This window comes from Cavia porcellus, unplaced genomic scaffold, assembly GCF_034190915.1.
Source record: "Cavia porcellus strain 051 isolate PalLab524CR breed Dunkin Hartley unplaced genomic scaffold, mCavPor4.1 scaffold_38, whole genome shotgun sequence".
NCBI lineage: Eukaryota > Metazoa > Chordata > Mammalia > Rodentia > Caviidae > Cavia > Cavia porcellus.
The window spans coordinates 7,954,703-7,973,998 of NW_026947521.1; the positions used below are offsets into that span (position 1 = coordinate 7,954,703).

Sequence of the window (19,296 nt, forward strand, 5' to 3'; positions counted from 1 at the left end):
TGTTTGTTTGTTTGTTTGTTTTGGTCTTTTTTGAGACAGGATCTCTCTATGCAGTTCAGGCTGGCCTTGAGCTCACTTTATAGCCCAGGTCTTGAACTCAAAACTATCCTTCTCCCTCAGCCTCCTGAGTTATTATACACATGAACCATCATGCTCGGCTCCTCAAGAGATTGTTGTTTAATTATCTTAATATAATTTTTGATGACTTATGAAAAATCCAATTACAACATTTAGCCCATTAATTTTTTAAATAAGAAGTTCAAGTAAACAGCAAACAATGACATATACTACATTTACATAACCAGTTTGCATCAGTTGGACCAGCCGGCAAACCAGGTGGCATTTGGACCAGGTGGAAACATGTTTTGTAATTCTATAACTCAAATAAACCTTGATCAAATGACCCAAAATGCAAAAGAAACAGGAAAAAAGAGAAAAACTGTTGAGCTCAAAATAGAAAGAACAGCTGTTCACAAACAGACAAACGGACAGACAATCAGTACAGATTCAAACGAATATAGAAACAAACACAGAGTTGTCAGTGTCCACAAGAACTCTCTAAGGTCCTGGGGCTATTTCACATCCCTTTGCTGAACTAGCTCGCTTCTTATACCCCGTACCTCAGGGTTCAAACACCTGTCACCTCCAGCACCCCCTGTCCTCAGGGTGTTTCTCAGGCACCTCAGGCCTCTTGGACACTCCTGTACAGGCACTTGTGCTATTGGCTCCACGTGTGTGAGCGATCACTAGCTCAGCGACTTCCAGCTACAGCTAAACAGACTGGACAAACAGACAAGCAGATATACAGACAGACTTACAAACATCTTTCACAATCAGCGTGTACTCAAATATATTTTAGCCAAATTGAATTACACAAAATTTTTACAATTGTAGAATTTGTAACTTTAAATAGACCAGTCACATTTATTGTAGGTCAATTAGCAGAGATCTCTTATCAAAGAATTTGAAAAAAGACAAAATCTTACCTATAATTAACATATTTTTATCATAGGACTTAGCATGCACTTCTGTCATCTATTTGGACCTTTTTATTTTTGGTTACCATCTCCTGGGCATCTGGTCAATTAAGGTTGGTGCTAGGTCACCTTTTTCTATGGGTTGTGGCGTGGTCTCCAAGACATCATAGGACTGAGCATCAGCTTCTTGAGCGGTGGAATCAACTTCTTTCCTGGGTTTGGGCCCATGACACAGCCAGACAGCACACACTGGCACCCAGAGAGGTCATTTAGCTTTTCCCGGAAAAACACAAGCATACCCTCAACCCCACATTAGCACTGGACTGGGTGCTTTTATTGTCCAGTACGTAGATCATTCCAACGGAGTCATTTTAGATTTGATTTATTTGATTACATTATCTATCTGCTGAGGTAGTTACATCTGTATTAGAATTTAAAGATTTTAAATGGTATATACTGCCAACTGAAATCTATTATGAGGTGAACTCTCCTTTTGTTTCTTTGAAATTTAAATTGTGAGCACATTTAACTTACTTTTAGACCTGAAGATTATAAAGAATTTTTGCAGTAAGGTATAAAGAAAATGTAAACTGCATTTTGTATTTAGGTATCTTGGGGTTTCCTGTGACATGCAGGTGGTGCTGTGCTCTGGGCTGGAGGCCCTCCTGTTGCTGGGGATCTGAGCACCAGTGCAGTGTAAACTTTTGATGCATAAAGCATGTGCACAGGTGATAGGAAAAGCCAGGGTGCTTTGGCAGGCCAGAGCTGTGTCTCACTTCTCTAATAAGTACCAGAAGATCCAAAATCCTTAGGTGCCCTTTTTTTATTTGTAGATTTTCCAATTTTTGTCAAGGGAAGAATACAACTGAGTAATATAATAATCCAGGGAACTGTGTTTTCAGGAGATTGAACCATAACCCTGATTTCTCCTTACAGCTGAAATAAGCAACATTATTTCTTTACCTTGATGTCTGGGCCAAACCCATGTGGAGGCTTTGGTACCCTCCCCTGCCTGGGGCCTGTGAGAAACAGTGAGAGGAGCAGAAATCTGAAGAGGCCCAGCTGATTGCTGTTGGTTTGTTTTCTCCCTAGTCTTGTTCTAAGCTGTTTTTCAGTTTCCTCCTAAGTATGTAAATTTACAATTTCTTCTTCTGGAGACAAACTCAAGAAATTTAGCAAGCTGCATGGTGTCTGTGTATTGAAAACTAAAACTGACTTAAGAAAGCAGAAAGGACCTAAATAAATGTAGTTACATTAATGGAGAATTTGAAACAAGTACCCCTGCAGTAAACAATTTTGCAAAACAATGGAGTTTGAGAATTTACACTACCAGATATCAAAACCCACTGCAAAGCCGTAGTGAGACTGATATGCTGGAACCAGCCTATCTATCATCAGCTGTGAAAGCCAAATGTTGAATTTTTAGAAGTTTTAAAGGTTAGTTGTTGTCCTGTTGGTTATTTGAAATTGTCTTTCGTAAGAGCATTTTGTAAACAGAAATCAGCAAACCATGAATCAGGACCACGTTACCCACCAACCACTAGGAGCCTGCCAGGGCAAGGCCATCTCAGGGAGCCATCAAAGCTGTCACACCCCTACTCTTTGGCAGGGCTGCCATAGGCCCCACTGGAAGTTTTGGATTTCCATCCGGTGGCCTAGTGATACCGTCCTCTACACTTTGGACAGACAGTTGAAGCTTTTGCTGAATGGACAGTTAGTGGCTCTGTTAAGGTTATCAGGATGGGGGTGGTCATGCTGCCACCTTTTCCCTGCTCGGGAATTGATTCTGAAGCAGTGCCTGGAGCCAGTTCCCTTATAGTTGTCTCAAGAAGCTTAAAATTATTAAAACCCTGTTTCATCCAGATCCACAGAAGGAATGTAAATACTAGAATCAAACATACAGCAAACAGGTCCTTATACATTTGTGATTCTTTTGGATAAGTCTGTCCCATAGTTACACAGCTGATATAACCAATATACCTCTTTTCTTTTTCTTTTTTCTTTTAAGGGGTAGAGGCTTCCCTCAGGCCCATTTATAACTGGGCCTAGAGAATAAAGGAGTTTGAATGCCCCACTCTTTACACCTGATGAAGCCGATATCAATACACTCCAGTGATGACTATTGACCTACACCAATGCACTTCTCCCCCTACGTGTGCGCACATGAGAAGTGTCCCCTCGCATCTCTCACCCTGTCTGTGTTTTGGTGCCATATGCCGCGACCCAGTGTGGCCCCTGAGAGGATGAAAAAAGTAACGAAAAGACAAAGCTGGGGTCAGGTGGAGCCCTTATCCTCCTGATGGGAGGAAAGGAACTGCTCAGCCACTGTAGCACCTTTGTTTATATGCTGGGAAAGATGATGTCAATTTCAGCCCCTCTGCCTAGGAGCCCATCGCCTGGCAGGCCTGGCCCCTTGCCTTCTTGGGCTGGAACAGCTTGTTTACATAGCTTGTTTTGGTCTCTGTGTTTTTTCTGGGCTGGCCTTACTTTAGCCCCACACATGCTGGCAACATGTGTTTCTGAGCTTCTCAGAAAAACCTGAAGAATGGGGTGGAAAGGTACCCCACTCCACTCACACTTCTACTTTTGTGAAAATAAGACTAAACCACTGAGCCTCATTTTGGAAACTTCTATTTGGGGAAAGGCGGGGATCTGACATATCTAGAGCAGCTCTTTGGGGCCCCAACCTAACCTGTGTGGACATCTGTGCATTTTCCCAGGGTCTGCAGCTCCTCAGGGCAGGAGGGCACACAGGTGCTGTGCAGGTGACTGGGGAGGTGGAGGGAGCTGAGTGCACACTGGGAGATGTGGGTGGCACCTTCCCAGGCCCAGCAGATGGACAGTTGGGGAGTTCTCAGGAGAGTGGCCACAGCTCCAGCTAGGCACTTTGGGGAGGGAGGGGGCACTCCTTCTGCAGGACCTGGGACAGCAAGCTACCAAGGCTCTGGACTCTGCCCATAGGCCCCTAATATTGCCATCAGTGCAGTAGCCTGGGGATGAACTGGGAGAAATTGAGCTTTCAAAGAAGAAAAGACAAAGTTACGTGGTGACTGGAGTCTAGAGCTGGGCATGGTGGTGCATGCCTGCAATTCCACCTCTGAGGAGGCAGAGGCTGGAGGATCACTGCAAGTTAAGGCCAACTAGGGTTACATAGTGAGCTCAAGGCCAACCTAAACAGCAAGACACTGTCTAAAAAAAAAAAAAAAAGAGTGCATCTAAGTCTTCTTGACTGTGAGCTTTTTATTTCTCAGGATGCCTAAGAGTCCCAGAAAGTAAAGGGGGTTTTGCCCTTCACTGGGCATTGTTTAAAGAATTGAAGCCACAACTAGTTTTGATCATTAGAACTTGTCATGAAACCTACACAGTACCAAAAATAAATTCCTGGTTATTTAAAATGTAAAAGAAGGGAAAGGGATTTAGCTCAGTGACAAAAGTGTCTGCCTGGTGAGTGCAAGGTCATGAGTTCAATTCCCAGTATTGGTGTGTGGGGAGAGGGGGGAGTAAAAGAAGTAAGTATGACAATGAGGGTCAAGGATTTAGCTCAGTGGCATAAGCACCTGCCTTGCAAGCAGGAAGTTATGAGTTTGATCCCTGGTACAAAAAAAAGAGAGAGAGAAGAAAGCATTATATTGGGTTGATCCTAAATTGCCCAGACCTGCCTAAACACAATAGAGGAAAAGACAAATTAATAGGTCTGAAAGATGTGTGGATAGATAATATGAAAAAGTTACAATGATTTTTGGGGAGCGGGCAGCGTTTCACTACACAGTTCAGGCTGGCCTTGGTCTCAAACTCCCTTTGCAGCCCAGCCTGGCCTCGAACTCAACAGTCCTGCTGCCTCAGCCTCCCAAGTGCTGGGATTACAGACAAGTGCCACCACGCTGGGCTAGAATGATTTTAAAAATCACCAACAACTAAACTTAACAGGAAACAAGTGGGGGCAAAATTTGCACCATATATAACTTCTGGTTAACATCCCTAGAATAGAAGGACAAATAAAGATGAACTAAATGACCATCCCAACAGAAAAGTCTGACAGCATTGGCATACAAGGAACATTAATTCAGACAACAATGCAATAAGACAAAACACTCCGCAGTTCTTTTGGACTGAGTGGGGCAGGCAAAAACACAATACTCATTACTGACAAGGGTGCAACAAAAAAATCGGTTTGCCTTTTCGGAGGGTACTTTGGCTACTGATTTTTTAAACCTTAAAATATGCAAAACTTTTAACTCACCGGTTCCTCTTCTAGGAATTTAAGCAAACAATCAAAGAGCTACACAAAAACTTGTGCACAGGACTGTTTGCTGTGGCATTAATGTCAAAAATCAGGGCAAGAACCGTAAATGCCGAAGTAGGGGGAGATAGCAGAAGAGACACGAACGTCTGGCAGATGGGTGGAAGGTGGGAAGAGGCCAGGAGGGGCGTCGGGCTGGGGCTATTTCCAAGCGAGCGTCTCGGGTTGCTCATCTTTCCGTCGCCCAGGCTCCCGCCCTTCAAGCCTGTCTCTCACGCTAAAGCCAGCTCCTGTCCGGCTGTCGCTCTTCCAAGTTGTCCCTCGGAGGGGAGGGAGGAGCCTCAGAAAGCAAACCCAAACCTAACCCTAATCTACTTCACCAACTTTCTTTTTCCCATTAATAGTTAATCATTCCTTCACTTCACGTGCTAGGGATTGAACCAGAGCCTTCGCACTGATTCCCAATTTTTTTTTTTTTTAAATAAACATTGTCTCGCTACGTCTCTGAGCTTCCCAGGCTGGGCTCGAACCCGCGACCTTCCTGCTCCGGTCTCCCCCGCAGTGCCGTGATTACAGGCTCGCAGGGACAATCGCGCCGCCCTATGTGCCCACCGCAAAAGAACTCAGGGCCGTGAACTGAGCTGCCGAGCCAACCGAGGCGCTGCCGGTGGGGGTGAAGCCAGCGTCCTGTAGCCGGTACCTCCTGCTCCCTCCAGCTAGCCCTTCGGCGGGATCCACCGACCCACCACCGAGAGCAGCGCCTAGAGCGGCCGCCCCGCCCCGCCGCGCAGCCCTGGCCCTGCCGCCTCTATCCCGGAAGTTGTGCCGAGCGGCCGAGCGCGTGCGCCTCGCGGCTGGCGTCTGCAGTCTTAGCTGCCCTGCCGGCTGGCGAGGATCACCATGCCTGTGAGTTGTGTACTTCGGGCTCGGGTTTGTCTCCGGCCTTCTGCCGGTGGGGGGTCATGGGGGCAGCCGGGCGCGCGGCCCCGGCCCGCAGCGCGCGCTGCCCGGCCTAGCGAGGTATACCCTAGCGAGGCAGTAGATCCTGTTCGGCCCCGGCCCCGGTCCCGGCCCCACCCGCGCGGCGCTGCTGTCGGGACTGCTGGGGCGCCGGCCGGGCCCCGGGGTTGGGGTCCTCTTGGTCTTCTTGCGCGACGGTTCTCGCCCTTCTGCTGTGTCTGGGGAGCGCTGTCCTGCTCGTTGCCTTTGAAAACTGGCTTTGTAGCTGCTGTGCATGTTGATTGCGTCCAGAGCGGCTCCGCTCAGCCTCTCTTCCGCAGAGAGCTGCAGCCCCAGGGCCAGGAATCCCCCGGGCAGGGGTGGGCACAAAGATCTCCAGTGTGTTTGGGTTTTACTTATCTTGCCGGATGTTTTTATTAAGGACAGTTACTCAGTTGAGTGAAGAAGAACGAGGTTAGCTTTACCATATGCGACCGGATCGTCCTGAAGTCCTATTGCAAGGACGTTCGGAAGCACAAAGTATTGAAAGTTAGCATCAGATTAAAAAAATAAACAGCTTTGATATCTGAAGTATTGTCTCTACCAAGTATGACTGTTAGTCCTGTTTGGCCTGTGTATTTCTCGTATGGTTTAACCTGTCAGCACTGTGCTTTAACTCCAGCAATAATAATACGCCTTTTTTTTTTTTTTTTTAATAAAGTTGGCCAGAGATTTACTACACCCTTCCTTGGAAGAGGAAAAGAAGAAACATAAAAAGAAACGGCTAGTTCAAAGTCCAAATTCTTATTTTATGGATGTAAAATGTCCAGGTAAAATTTCAAATCTTAATTCTTTTTCTAAAGGGAATTTGCATAGAGACGGCTGTTTTGGTGTGTACAGTTAGATACAGAGGATCCTCTTCAATAGAAGTGAGATGACAGAATTGGAATGTCACATGGGACATTAACAACCATAGTAGTTTCATGACATACTCGTAAGGGTTGGGGGCGAGATGGGCATTCGGTGTATGGCGTTTCACTTAGTAAGCTGTTCAGAGGATGAGTTTTCTTTTTCATGATGCAGTGAAAAATTCTGTTGATTCTTCACCCTGAAGCTCTGCTGCTTACCGTGGTGGTCATTAACTCTTGAATTGTGGCCAAAGTGGAGAGAGAATCTTTAACAGTAAAACATTTACTGGACTTCGGACAGGCACCACAGAAACAAAAGAAAAGATGCCCAAGAACCTTAAATTATGTGTTGAAATAGTAATATTGGGGAAATATTAAGTTCAATAAGGCATTTGTTTCACCTTTTAAAAAGCTGGGTACTAGGTGGAGTGTGGTATATGCTTGTAATCCCAACACTTGGAAGGCCGAGGCCAACAATCACTGAGAGATCAAGGCCAGCCTGGGCTACAAAATAAGCTCAAGGCCAGCCTGAAATGCACAGTGAAGCCCTGTCTCAAAAAGACAAAACATATGTGCTGGGTTTTAGACTGGTTTATGTTACATACATGGCTTGCTGTTGGACAGCACTGGGGTTCTTAATTCTTCACAGAAAATAGGTAAAACATGACTTACCACTAGAAATACATGGAACAGGTGCTGCGATCTCATCTGCTTCTCAGTTTTAATTTGCCTCTCCTTTTTTTTTTAAGGTTGCTACAAGATTACCACAGTTTTCAGCCATGCCCAGACAGTGGTTCTTTGTGTAGGTTGTTCAACCGTTTTATGCCAGCCTACAGGAGGAAAGGCGAGACTCACAGAAGGTATATCAGTCACTTGGTATTTAAGCCAGAGATGAGATTTTGAAAACTTTTCCTTGTGGGCTTTTAAAGTAAAGAGTGTCCAGTTCTACTGGATAAGTTTAGGCAAAGATCTCTTCCTGTTTTTTTTTTTTTTCTTATGTTTGTAAAGCCCGGTTTTTTTGTAGTTGTTCACATACTTTGTTTGGAATAAAAGTAAATTAGAATGAAAGTAAGAGTAACTATATTTAGTAGGACAGAGACTTTTAACACCATAGGATTTAAAATATTTTCTTGGTACATAGAACTTTAGACAGGTTTTTAAAAACCATTATCGGCTAAGGAACAAAAAATGTATAAATTAAAAATGCCACGGGTTTTACTTATATGAACAACTGCTGAATGGTTAGTATAAAAATCTTATTTTAAATTTGCTTTCACTTTGAAGTAAAGTAAGAAAAAATAATGATGTGTGTATATAGTTTTTCATAGTAATACTTGCAGATTTACAATGACGGTATTTGAAATTTGCTTGTGATATTTTGGGAAGTTGTAAATTCTGTGTTCTTACTGGGAGAGTTGTAAGTGGCTGCGTAGTGAGTCTGGGATCTATTTGGTATGGGTAGTAAGATCTGAGTACAAACCCTGCATGTCATATTAAATAATATTCTTCTTAGGAGAATACTTCACATCATGATCTTAGAATTTTGTGTACATCTGGTGACACATGGTTCAAAGGCAAAGCTGTAGCTATCCTAAGAAGACTTTTAAGTTTTGAATTCAGGCTCTTGGTCTTAAAATAGATCCCTTATCTTTTTTGAGAAACCAGAATGACAGTTATGGCCATAGTGGAATATACGGAGATATAATAGATTTTTATTATAGGCAAATCTGTATTATAAAAGGATAGTTTACATATCAATATTAATCTGATATTCCTAAAACTTAATTGTTTTACATAAGTTACTTTGACCATAAAATTATACCAAAGGTGGAATAAACTTTTGTTTACTGTACTGTCGTGATTCCTTTGCAGGTTGCTCATTTAGAAGAAAGCAACACTAATGATTTACAACTTCTGAATTTGTTTTTTCACAGAAAGCCTTATCATAAAAGCTCAGTAATTGTAATGAACCTACCAAGATATGTAATTACGTTTGATTTTGTAAGGTGCACAGCATTGATCTCCTATTTTGATGGCAGTTTTTCAATAAAGTTTTGATTATGGACAAGTCTTTTAATTTTAAAATGTGTGAGAGTATGTTCCTTTATTTACACTGTGTATATGAGTTTGGTCGAAACATTTGGAAAGTACCTTCTAGTTAGTTTGTGTTTCATTTCATGAGTGTAAGCTTTAAATACCTAAGTTTCAGACCTTTTCCAGATTGTTAGGAGTGTAGGAGTAAAAGTAGCCTTTGAGGATTATGACAGCTACACTTTCCAGTTATAAAAGGTAAAATTCTGTCAAGTCAGGTTGTTTGCTGTTGACCCATGCTTACACCAAAATAGCAAACTTTGTTAATTTCTGTTCTACCTATTCTGGCACAGTTCCTCCTACTGTGCCAGGTCTACTGCTTTCTTGCCTAGTGTGATGGTTGACTGAGTCAGTTTAGGTAAGAGCTCAACTAAATTAGCTCATCAATTCCACACCGCTGGGAGTGGCTTGTCACCTGCATGGTAAAAGGGAAACGAAGGACAGCTGCTTGTCTTTGCCTTCGCCTCCAACACAGTCTCCTGGCCTCCAGTGCAGATCCTTCTGCCTCCTGATGAAGCAGCGCATGGGGCACTGCACTGAGCCCCAGACCTTCAGCAGGGTTCTTTGGTCTCCATGTAAGCAGACGCCAGTTGTGTACATTCTTACATATATTTGCGTATCTCGTATGTTTCTCTAGCAGACACTGACACAGATTTTCGTAAGGAGAGTGGTGCTAGAGAAACAGAATTACAAAGTTCAAATACTTGAATGGCTTTAGAGGTTCCTGGAGTCAGCTCTCTAAAGATGAGACCTAAAGATGCCATGATCTCATTCTTTGGAGAATACTGATGGTCCTTGGTGTGAACTGTTAGGGTACTATGCAGTGTAGATCCATGTATGTTAATAATTTGTGAGATGTAAGAAACTTAGTGACTCAGGGGCAGCCCACTTCGGACCCCTTCTGTCTCTCTTGAGACAGAAGCTTTGTTTCCCTCAATACATATATTACTACTCTTCAGAAAAGAAAAAGGAAACTTAGTGACTCCATATGTGAAAGTTTTGAATTATTTTTTGCACAGTGGGAAATATGGTGGGTGGCTGATACTGGCATCTCCAGACAAACTAGTGAAGGAAAACAATTTCCATGGGAAATTTTATTTTTTATTTATTTATTTATTTTTTTGTCTTTTTCCTTTTTATCGGTACCAGGGATCGAATTCACGACTGCCTGCTTTCAAGGCAGGCGCTTATGCCGCTGAGCTAAACCCCCAGCCCCATCCATGGGAAATTTTAAATCTGACTCTGAGGACAAATAAAATGAAATAAGGAGCTCAAAGGTTTAAATTCCCAGCCCCAGATAGAAATTTAAGTTTCTAAGTGTGTCCAGAAAGAAAATCCGTTAGCGGCAGGCCTGAGATTGAGAATCCAAACACGGGCCCTCGTCAATGATTGACTGAACTGTATTCTAAATTTAATGCTTATCCTCAGAGGGCATTATATAAAGGTGAGGGCACTGAAGGGAAAAGAATGCGACCCTGTAAGCTGCGGGGGAGGGAGGCCTTTGGGAGGATCCTGACAAAGAAGGGCGTTCAGCTCCTAGACTCCTACATGGTTATGCATGGGATCAGGATTATGGACTCCCACTCACCAAGGCTGAACTGTGGCCACTGCGGATGCCCGGTATACCAGAGGGGATGAGAGTAAGGGAGAGGGGAGAGGGAAAGGAAGAAAAGAGGAAAACAAAACAAAACATGGAAACAAAGCTTTTGTAAGTAGGAAGCGGAGGGCAGGCTGAGAAGAGAGTAGGGAAATGAGGGAAATTTGTACCTGTATCCTATACAGGTACAAATTATGATGAATATGATCATTATGTGTATCTAAAATGTACCAATAAAATCAGATTAAATGGTCTGGTTCTGGGCCTTGGAAACACCTCACCACGGACACTGAGTTGTCATATAAGCTGAGTTGCCTCCCGGCAGCTGGGTATTAGCTGACCCACCGAGTCATGAGGTTGGCTGTGCGCAGTCTGTCATTAGATGGAGATGCTACATATGTGATCAAGCCAGAGTAGATCAAGAAGGTGTAAGCAGATTACATGAAGAAGTTGCCCCGATGTCCGGGGCTCCTATACTGCCTTCTGCCGCTCAGCATGCACCTGTGGCCAGGGTGTACCATTCGATCAGCTGTCAGGAAGAGAGGCTAGGGCTTGGTTTACAGATGGTTCTGCATCGTATGTGGGCACCACCTGCAAATGGACAGCTGCAGCATTACAGCCGCTTTCCAGGACATCCCTGAAGGACGGTGGTGAAGGAAAATTTTCACATTGGACAGAACTTTGGGCAGCATACCTGGTGGTACATTTTGCCTGGGAGGAGAAATGGCCAAATGTGTGATTATATTCTGACTCATAGGCTGTAGCCAGTGATCCCACTAGTTGGTCAGGAATTTAGAAGGAAAATAATTGGAAAATTGGTGACAAAGATATCTGGGGAAGAAATACATGGGTAGACTTCTCCATATAGGCAAAGGATATGAAAATATTTGTTTTCCATGTAAACACTCACCAAAAAACACTCAGCAAAAAGAGGACTTTAATAATCAAGTGAATAAGATGACCTGTTCTGTAGATAGTGGTCAACTTTCTTCAGCCATTCTTCAGTCATTGCCCAGTGGGCTCATGAACAGAGTGGCCATAGTGGCAGGGATGGAGGTTTTGCATGGGCTCAGGAATATGGACTCCCACTCACCAAGGCTGATCTGGCAATGGCCACTGCTGATACCCAGTATACCAGCAGGCAGAGACCAATACTGAGTTTCCAATATGGTACCACCTCCTCAGGTAATCAATCAGCAAACTGGTGGCAGGTTGGTTCTATTGGACCACTTCCATCATAGAAGAGACATGCTTGGTCCTTCCTGGTATAGACACTTATTCAGGATATGAATTTAGTGTTTCCTGAATGTAATGCTTCTGTCAAAACCATCATCCATGGCTGTGATTTAGCTCAGAGGTGTCAGTGCCTACCTAGTGAGTTTAAGGTCATGAGTTTGACCCCTGGTAAACTTATCATTCGTGGACTCACGGGATGCCTTATCTACTATCATGGAATTCCACATAGCACTGCCCCTCACTGAGGAACACATTTTATGGCTAAAGAAGTGAGTTACTGGGCTCATGCTCAGGGAATTCACTGGTCTTCGAATGTTCCTTACCATCCAGAAGTGGCTGGACTGATAGTTGGAAAAGTCTTTTGAGGACACGGTTACAGCATGGCTAGGTGGCAAAAGCTTGCAGGGCTGGGCAAGGTTCTTCAAAGGGTTGTACATGCTGTGAATCAGTGTCTTTTACATGGTACTCTGTCACCCACAGCCAGGATTCATGGGTCAGGAATCAAGGTGTGGAAATGGGAATGGTATCAGAGCCACTAGCAAATTTTTGCTTTCTGTTCCTGTTACCTTATGTTCTGCTGGCTTGGAAGTCTTAATTCCAGAGCGGGAAAGACATGTGCCAGGAAACACAACAATAATGCCATTGATGGAAGCTAAGACTTACCCCTGGTCATTCTGTTCTCCTCATCCCTCTGAGAAACCAAGCTAAAAAGAGTCACAGTGTTCTCAAGGTGATTGACAAGGGGAGATTAGTCTATCACTCCACAATGTAGCAAATAAAGAATATACTTGGAGGGGCTGGGGATTTAGCTCAGCGGCATAAGCGCCTGCCTTGCAAGCAGGCAGTCATGAGTTCGATCCCTGGTACTGATAAAAAGGAAAAAGACAAAAAAAAAAAAAAAAAAGAATATACTTGGAGTGCACTAGATCCCTTTGGGTTCCTCTTAGTATTACCGTGCCCCTGTGGTTAAAGTCAATGGAAAACTACAACAATCTAATTCAAGCACAATGACAAATGCTCCAGAAGCTTCAGGAATGAAGGTATGGGTCCCTCCACCAGGGTAGGAACCAAGATCTGCTGAGGTGCTTGCTGAAGGCCAAGGGAATACAGAATGGGTAGTGGGAGAAGGTAGTTCTAAATATCAGCTGTGACTCAATGTTCAGCTACAGAAACAAGGATTATAATTGTACTATTTCTCTCTTGATACAATTCTAGTGTAATATAATGTTGACAGACTTAATACTAGTTCTTAAGGATTGTTAAACCTATATTATAATGTTCAAGTTATGAAATGTTAAGAGTATGAAATGTTCACCCAAAGAAAATTTGTTTCCTATTTCTGGGGAGGCAATTGGTGTTTCCATTTGTATGCAGAATAGTTATATTAGGAGTAATTATGGGCTTGTCTTTGTACCTGGAGACTGTTTAAAGAAACGTGTCTAGCTGGACGTGGTGGCTCACACCTGTAATCCCAGCACTCAGGAGGCTGAGGCAGGAGGATCCTTGAGAGTTCAAGACCAGATTAGGCTACAAAGTGAGCCCAAGACCAGCCTGAACTGCACAGCGAGACCCTGTCTCAAAAAAGAAGAAAAAAAAAAAAGTGTCTGGCTTAGCAGTATAAGTGCCTGCCTTCCAAATGCACAGTTGTGAGTTTGATCCCAGGTACCAAAAAAAGGAATGTGTGTGGTTGTCAAGTTGACAAGGGGTGGATTGTGATGGCTGATTGACTCTGTGAACTTGAGTAAGGAAAGCTCAACTAAATTGGCTCAGCAATTTCACACCCCAGGGTGGCTTGTCACCTGGTACAAAGGGGAAATGAAGGACAGACCTGCTTTTGTTTCTGTTCCCGTCTGTCTCAACCTTCACCTTAGATGTAATTTCCTGGCTTCCAGCGCAGACTCTTCAGCTTCTGCCACAGATCCTTCAGCCTTTGGGCAGACTCCCAGGCCTGCTGACATGGACTCTCACCGTGCAGAGAGCCCCAGGCCTCTGACTGGACTCTGTAGATCTCCAGTGTGCAGACAGACCCTCAGTACGTTTGCACATCCTATTCTGTGGATGGCTGTTGCAAGCTAATCTCGTACAGTCTTATATATATTTGTATATCTTGTATTATATATGTTTCTCTAGCAAATACGGACTGATTCACCTAGGAAAACCTTACCTTAGAAAACAGTATACCCCTACAAAGTTGTATGTTAGAGGTCAGGATCATAGTCACTTAGAGATTTTTCCTTCAACCCGAAGGCATATTTAATAATTGTTCTTGAAACCCCTGCAATTTCATGGAAACTGCAGATATCCTCTGCAATCATTTTTTTGGTGGGTTTGCAGGCAGTCTATCTGGGAGCATTATCTGGTTTTCCTTGCTACTGACTGGCTAGTACCATGTAACCCATCTCTGGCAGATGCCCCAGCTTTTCTGCATCGTTAACAGGGTACTGTTCTACATGTGGCTATCTTGAGCATTCTGTTTTGTTCTTCTTACAGACCTCAGATGCCACCAAAATACCCTGTACCTTCTAAGTACAGTATTAATACAGTATCTTATTAAATTACATAATTGCAGGAGACATAGTTTTTAAAAAGCCTACATTTTAGATTTTCCTTAGGGAAGCAGATTTAGGGCTGATTATTCTCTAGAAACAAACACCGGAGCTGCCCTGCCCTTCTGGACTGAGTCCAGAACACTCGGTCTCAGCCCTGCCTGATGTTCAGTGTTCATGAATATTTTATTTTCTCATTTCATCTCTTAAATTTTGAGAACGGTGTGGTAGTATATAAGATCATTACTCTACTGTGTTATCTTTGGCTTACCTTTGTGTTAATTTGAAAGTTATGTACTTAGTTACAGCCAGATTTACTAATTAAACATTTAGTGGCATGTAGTTTTGTCAATGCAATTTGGTAAACAATGTCCCATAAAAATATATATGTTTAGGGGCGAGGAGTATAGGGATACAGCTCAGTGGCACAAACACCTGCCTGGCAAGCATGAGATCATGAGTTTGATCCCTGGTACCAAAAAAAAAAAAAGTTTAATTAGTAATGGACAAGCTTTAGAGTCAAATATAGCTGGGTTTGAACTAAGTTCTAGTGGTAAATGGCTTGTGACCTTGGGGAAAAGGATAATAATTTTTTTGTACTAGGTATCAAACTCAAGACCTTGCACTTGCCAGGCAGGTGCCATGCCACTGAGCTATATCCCCGGCTAATAATTTCTATATAATTGGATTTTAGTCGCCCCCCGCCATTGCTTTTTTGAGACAGGGTTTCAAAACTGCCTAGGCTGGGCTTGAATTTTCAAAACCTCCTGTCTCAGCCATCCAAGTAGCTGGAATTACAGCTCTGAGTCACTGTGCCTAGGTAGAGTTGTTCTGAAGATAAAATATGATTGCATATACAAACCAGACATGGTGATATGTGCCAGTAATTCCAGCACTCGGGAGGCTGAGGCAGGAGGATCACTGCAAGTTCAAAACCAGCCCAGGCTATAAAGTGAGCTGAAGGCCAGCCTAAACTGCATAGTGAGCCCCTGTCTCAAAAAGATAAATAAATAAATAAATAAATAAACAATCACATATACAAAGTAGTTAGTGTTAAGTCAAAAAGAGTTCTTCTCTATTCAAGTGCTTTCAAGTTCTACCTCTAACTCATTAGCCTACCAGAGCACAGTTATGTTAACTATGACTGCAAAGCAAGCTGCCTCAAGTTTAATGGCCTAAATAAGAATGGTTACTTTTCCTAATTACGTGGGTTGCCTGGTTATTCTGATCTCACCCATGTTTACTCGTGTGGCTGGCTGCCTGCCTTTGGCTGCAAGGGCAGCTGGATAGGGAAGTTCAAGACAGCTTCCGTCACATGTCTGGCAGCTGGGGCACCTGAACCCCCTAGTAAGCCAGTCTGGCTTCCTTGTGTGGTGGGTTTGGAGTAGAGCCCTCAGAGAAAGTAGAAGCCTGAAGGTGCCGTAAAGCCAAACAGCAGAAATTTATGCGACATTATTTCCACCACGTCCTGTGTCTGAAACCAAGTCAAAGCCAGCCAGTCAGCTTTAAAGGATTAGTGAAATAGCTCCACCTTTGGACAGAAACAGTAACAAATCACTTTGCAAAATTGTAGGAACACTGGAATGGGAAGAAGTTGTGATCACTGAGTAATTTGCTAATCTTGGGAGAACTACAGTAATTACTGGGATTATTCATCGTCCAATCCATGACCTATTCACAATCAAGTCTCTTGTTTTCCATGATCTGAATAAAGTATGAGTGGGAAATTTAAAGGAAATTCAACTGACAGATCAACATATAAAAAAACTGGGATTTAGCTCAGTGGTATAAGCACCTGCCTGGCAAGGAGAAGGTCCTGAGTTCGAGGCTCAGTACAAAAAAAAAGTCTAACTTCATTAACAGTAGGTAAATCCAAATAAAAATCATACCATATTCCCATCCATTATATAGCAAAGACATCAAACAGATGTTAAACTTCATTAACTGTAAATAGGTAAATCCAAATAAAAATCAAATCATTTTCTGTTCATTATATAGAAAAGATATCAAAAAGATGTTAAAATGTTGCTATATCAACAGAGTTAGGTTCAACCATACAAAACTGTCCATATTCAAATGTTTTTGACATGTAAGAGAAGCAGTTTCATATGAGTCAACCAAGAAAATGATTCCTTACAGCACTGACAGTAAAAATCATCCGAAAAAACGAAAAATGGAAAAAAAAGGAAAGCCGGGCATGCCTGTAATTCCAGCACTCAGAAGGCTGAGGCAGGAGAATAATTGTGAGTTTAAGACCAGCCTAGGTTACAAAGTGAGCTCAAGGGCAGCCTGAACTTAATAGCAAGACCCAGTCTCAAAAAAACAAAAACAAAAAATCAGATAGTACAATGTGGTTGTGATATATGATGTTTCAAGCATTACAATAAACTGGGTTTCTATGAGTTAACCAGATCTCTCTCTCTCTCTCTCTCTCTCTCTCTCTCTCTCTCTCTCTCTCTCACACACACACACACACACACACACACACACACACACACACACGTTAAAGGAATGTAGGAAACATGTATACTGTGACTTTGTGCAAAAATAAGTTAATGATATTATGTATTAGACATGGATACACATAAGTGGCTTTGAAAGAATCTAATAGTGAAGCAGGAGTGTACGTACCAGCTCCTGGTGGCACTTGCCCGCTAAGTGGGTCTTAGGCCTTATCTGATTTTATTTTTTAATGAAGAAAATTTGACTAAAGGTTAATATTTTAAATTCTGGGTGTTACAGCCAGGCGCAGTGGTGCATGCCTGTAATCCAAGCATTCTGGGAAGGAAGGACAGGAGGAATGCAAGTCTGACATCAGCCCGGGCAGTGTAGTGAGAGCAAGTCTCAAAAAAGAAAGCCGGGGTGGGGGGAGGGAGGGAAGGAACATTTTCAAAGGCCCTGGGTTTAATCCCTGCGTGGGGAGGGGGCAGATATTGGGAAATGGGTATTTGTCATGTGACTCTTTTGTGCACATAACATTTCACAAGACAAATGTGAAATATCTGACAGAGTAAAGCAAATCATTTGTAGTTAATGAGCCTCTTAACAGACTGTGGGTTTTGGTGACAGAAAACAAAACAAAAACCACTCCAAACCACAAAAAACCCTGGGTTTTTTCCCTAATATTAAGGGTCAGTCACCTATGAGAGATATCACTTCGGGAGATGTAGAACTTGATCATTACTATTTCTGATAGAACTAGGAAAGGAAACAAGGCACAATAAAAATATCAAAGGCAAATCCTTAGTGGTGGTGGGGTTCGTGTGAACCCCCAGTGATTGTGTTACCTCATTTTGAGAAGGTTCATAGTTCCCAGAACTTCAACAAGAATCCTACAAAATCTTAACAAAAATGAGCCTAAATTCACAGGGCTTTTCTTACTCTGTGGATCCTCCTGATCCTGGCTGGGCTCCACTGTGCTTCTCCCTGGTGACCACCTCCTGGTGATCCTCCTCTTTCCTCCTCCTTTCCCGTTTAAATAGCAGCTATTCTGCCACCCCAGGCCTCTGCGTGCAAAGGCTCAACCACTTCCTTACATTGTCATCTCATGGTCAGATTAAAAAGTTTCATCATTTTATATGGCAAACTTTAAAAAGTACACTAATTTGATTTGCTTTTAATCACAATATCCAATGCATGTTTAAATTTTAAAATCGTATTAAAGGATGACGTGGCATCTTTACATTTGTCAAAGAGGGTATGTGCTGAAAAATATGAAAACCGTAACTATGAGACCTAGAGATCAGGACAAGCCAGAAAGAAACCGGGTGAAATGGATACACTTCCAGGGGCTGCTTTCTTTACAGTTCAGTCAACCCAGAGACATCCTTTACTTTCATAAAATGGAAAGTAAAGAGGCAGATATAGGGCACAGAACTACATTAGAGTACACAAAAGCTTTGACTCCTGGAGTTTTCCTAACTTCAGTGGAGCACCAACAATCTCCAGCGTATACCACGGATGGCTGCTACAACAAAATCTCTAACACTGACCCTATAATAAACCATCTGCAGAGCCAGTCCCCAAGATGTTGCCCAGTGAGGCCCAACCCCTGGTACTCAAGCTTCTGTAAAGTCCTCTCCCGCACTGCATCAGCACTGGTCTGTATGACCAATGGAATCTGACACATGTGATGGCATGTGACTCCAAAGGGTAGATTTTAAAGAACATGTGGCTCTTGCCTGGTTCTCTCTTCAAATCATTCACTCTGAGGGAAGCCACAGCATTGCTGAGCTGGCCTATGGAGAGGCCCATGTGGTGGGAAACCATTCTCTCTTGCCAAAGTCCATCAAAAACAGAGGCCTCTGGCATGAATGGGTCATCATGCGATCACATCCTTCACCTGCTAGACCTTCAGATAAATGAGCTCCTTCTGACATCTTGTCCACAGCCTTCCAAGAAACTCTGAGCTACAACCATGCAACCAGGTTGCTCCTGAGTATCTGAGACACAGAAACTGAGAGATAACTTTTGGGATAATTCTCTGCACCTATCACTAATTAATATGTACTATACTAAAGCAAAATACCCAGATATAAAATGACTTCATTTGAACAAAACATTCAAAATAGGCACATTTAAAGAGATGGAAAGTCAACTGTTTGGTTGCCAGTGGCTGGAAGGAGAAAATGGGGGGCAAACACTAATAAGGTTTTTATTTCAAGGGTGAAAATGTTCCAAAATTAGATAATGGTAATGAGTATAAAATCTTGCGAATATACAGTACTACAAAAACTCTTGTACACTTTAAACTTTAAAGAGC

General features: G+C 42.9%; 1 protein-coding gene across 1 annotated transcript; it reads left to right on the forward strand.

Moving 5' to 3' along the window:
• Window positions 1–5,964: 5,964 nt before the first annotated feature.
• Window positions 5,965–9,149, forward strand: Rps27l (ribosomal protein S27 like). The gene is made up of 4 exons (XM_003463587.5): window positions 5,965–6,123; window positions 6,878–6,986; window positions 7,814–7,924; window positions 8,937–9,149. The coding sequence occupies exons 1-4, from the start codon at window positions 6,118–6,120 to the stop codon at window positions 8,963–8,965; spliced, it is 255 nt and encodes an 84-aa protein (XP_003463635.2). The 5' UTR covers window positions 5,965–6,117; the 3' UTR covers window positions 8,966–9,149.
• The last annotated feature ends 10,147 nt before the right edge of the window (window positions 9,150–19,296 follow it).

Bases quoted from the DNA above. Each gene is read 5' to 3' on its own strand.
- Rps27l (XM_003463587.5), top strand. The intron at 6,987-7,813 runs GTAAAATTTCAA...TTTTTTTTTAAG, and splicing joins TATGGATGTAAAATGTCCAG to GTTGCTACAAGATTACCACA. The intron at 7,925-8,936 runs GTATATCAGTCA...ATTCCTTTGCAG, and splicing joins AAAGGCGAGACTCACAGAAG to GTTGCTCATTTAGAAGAAAG.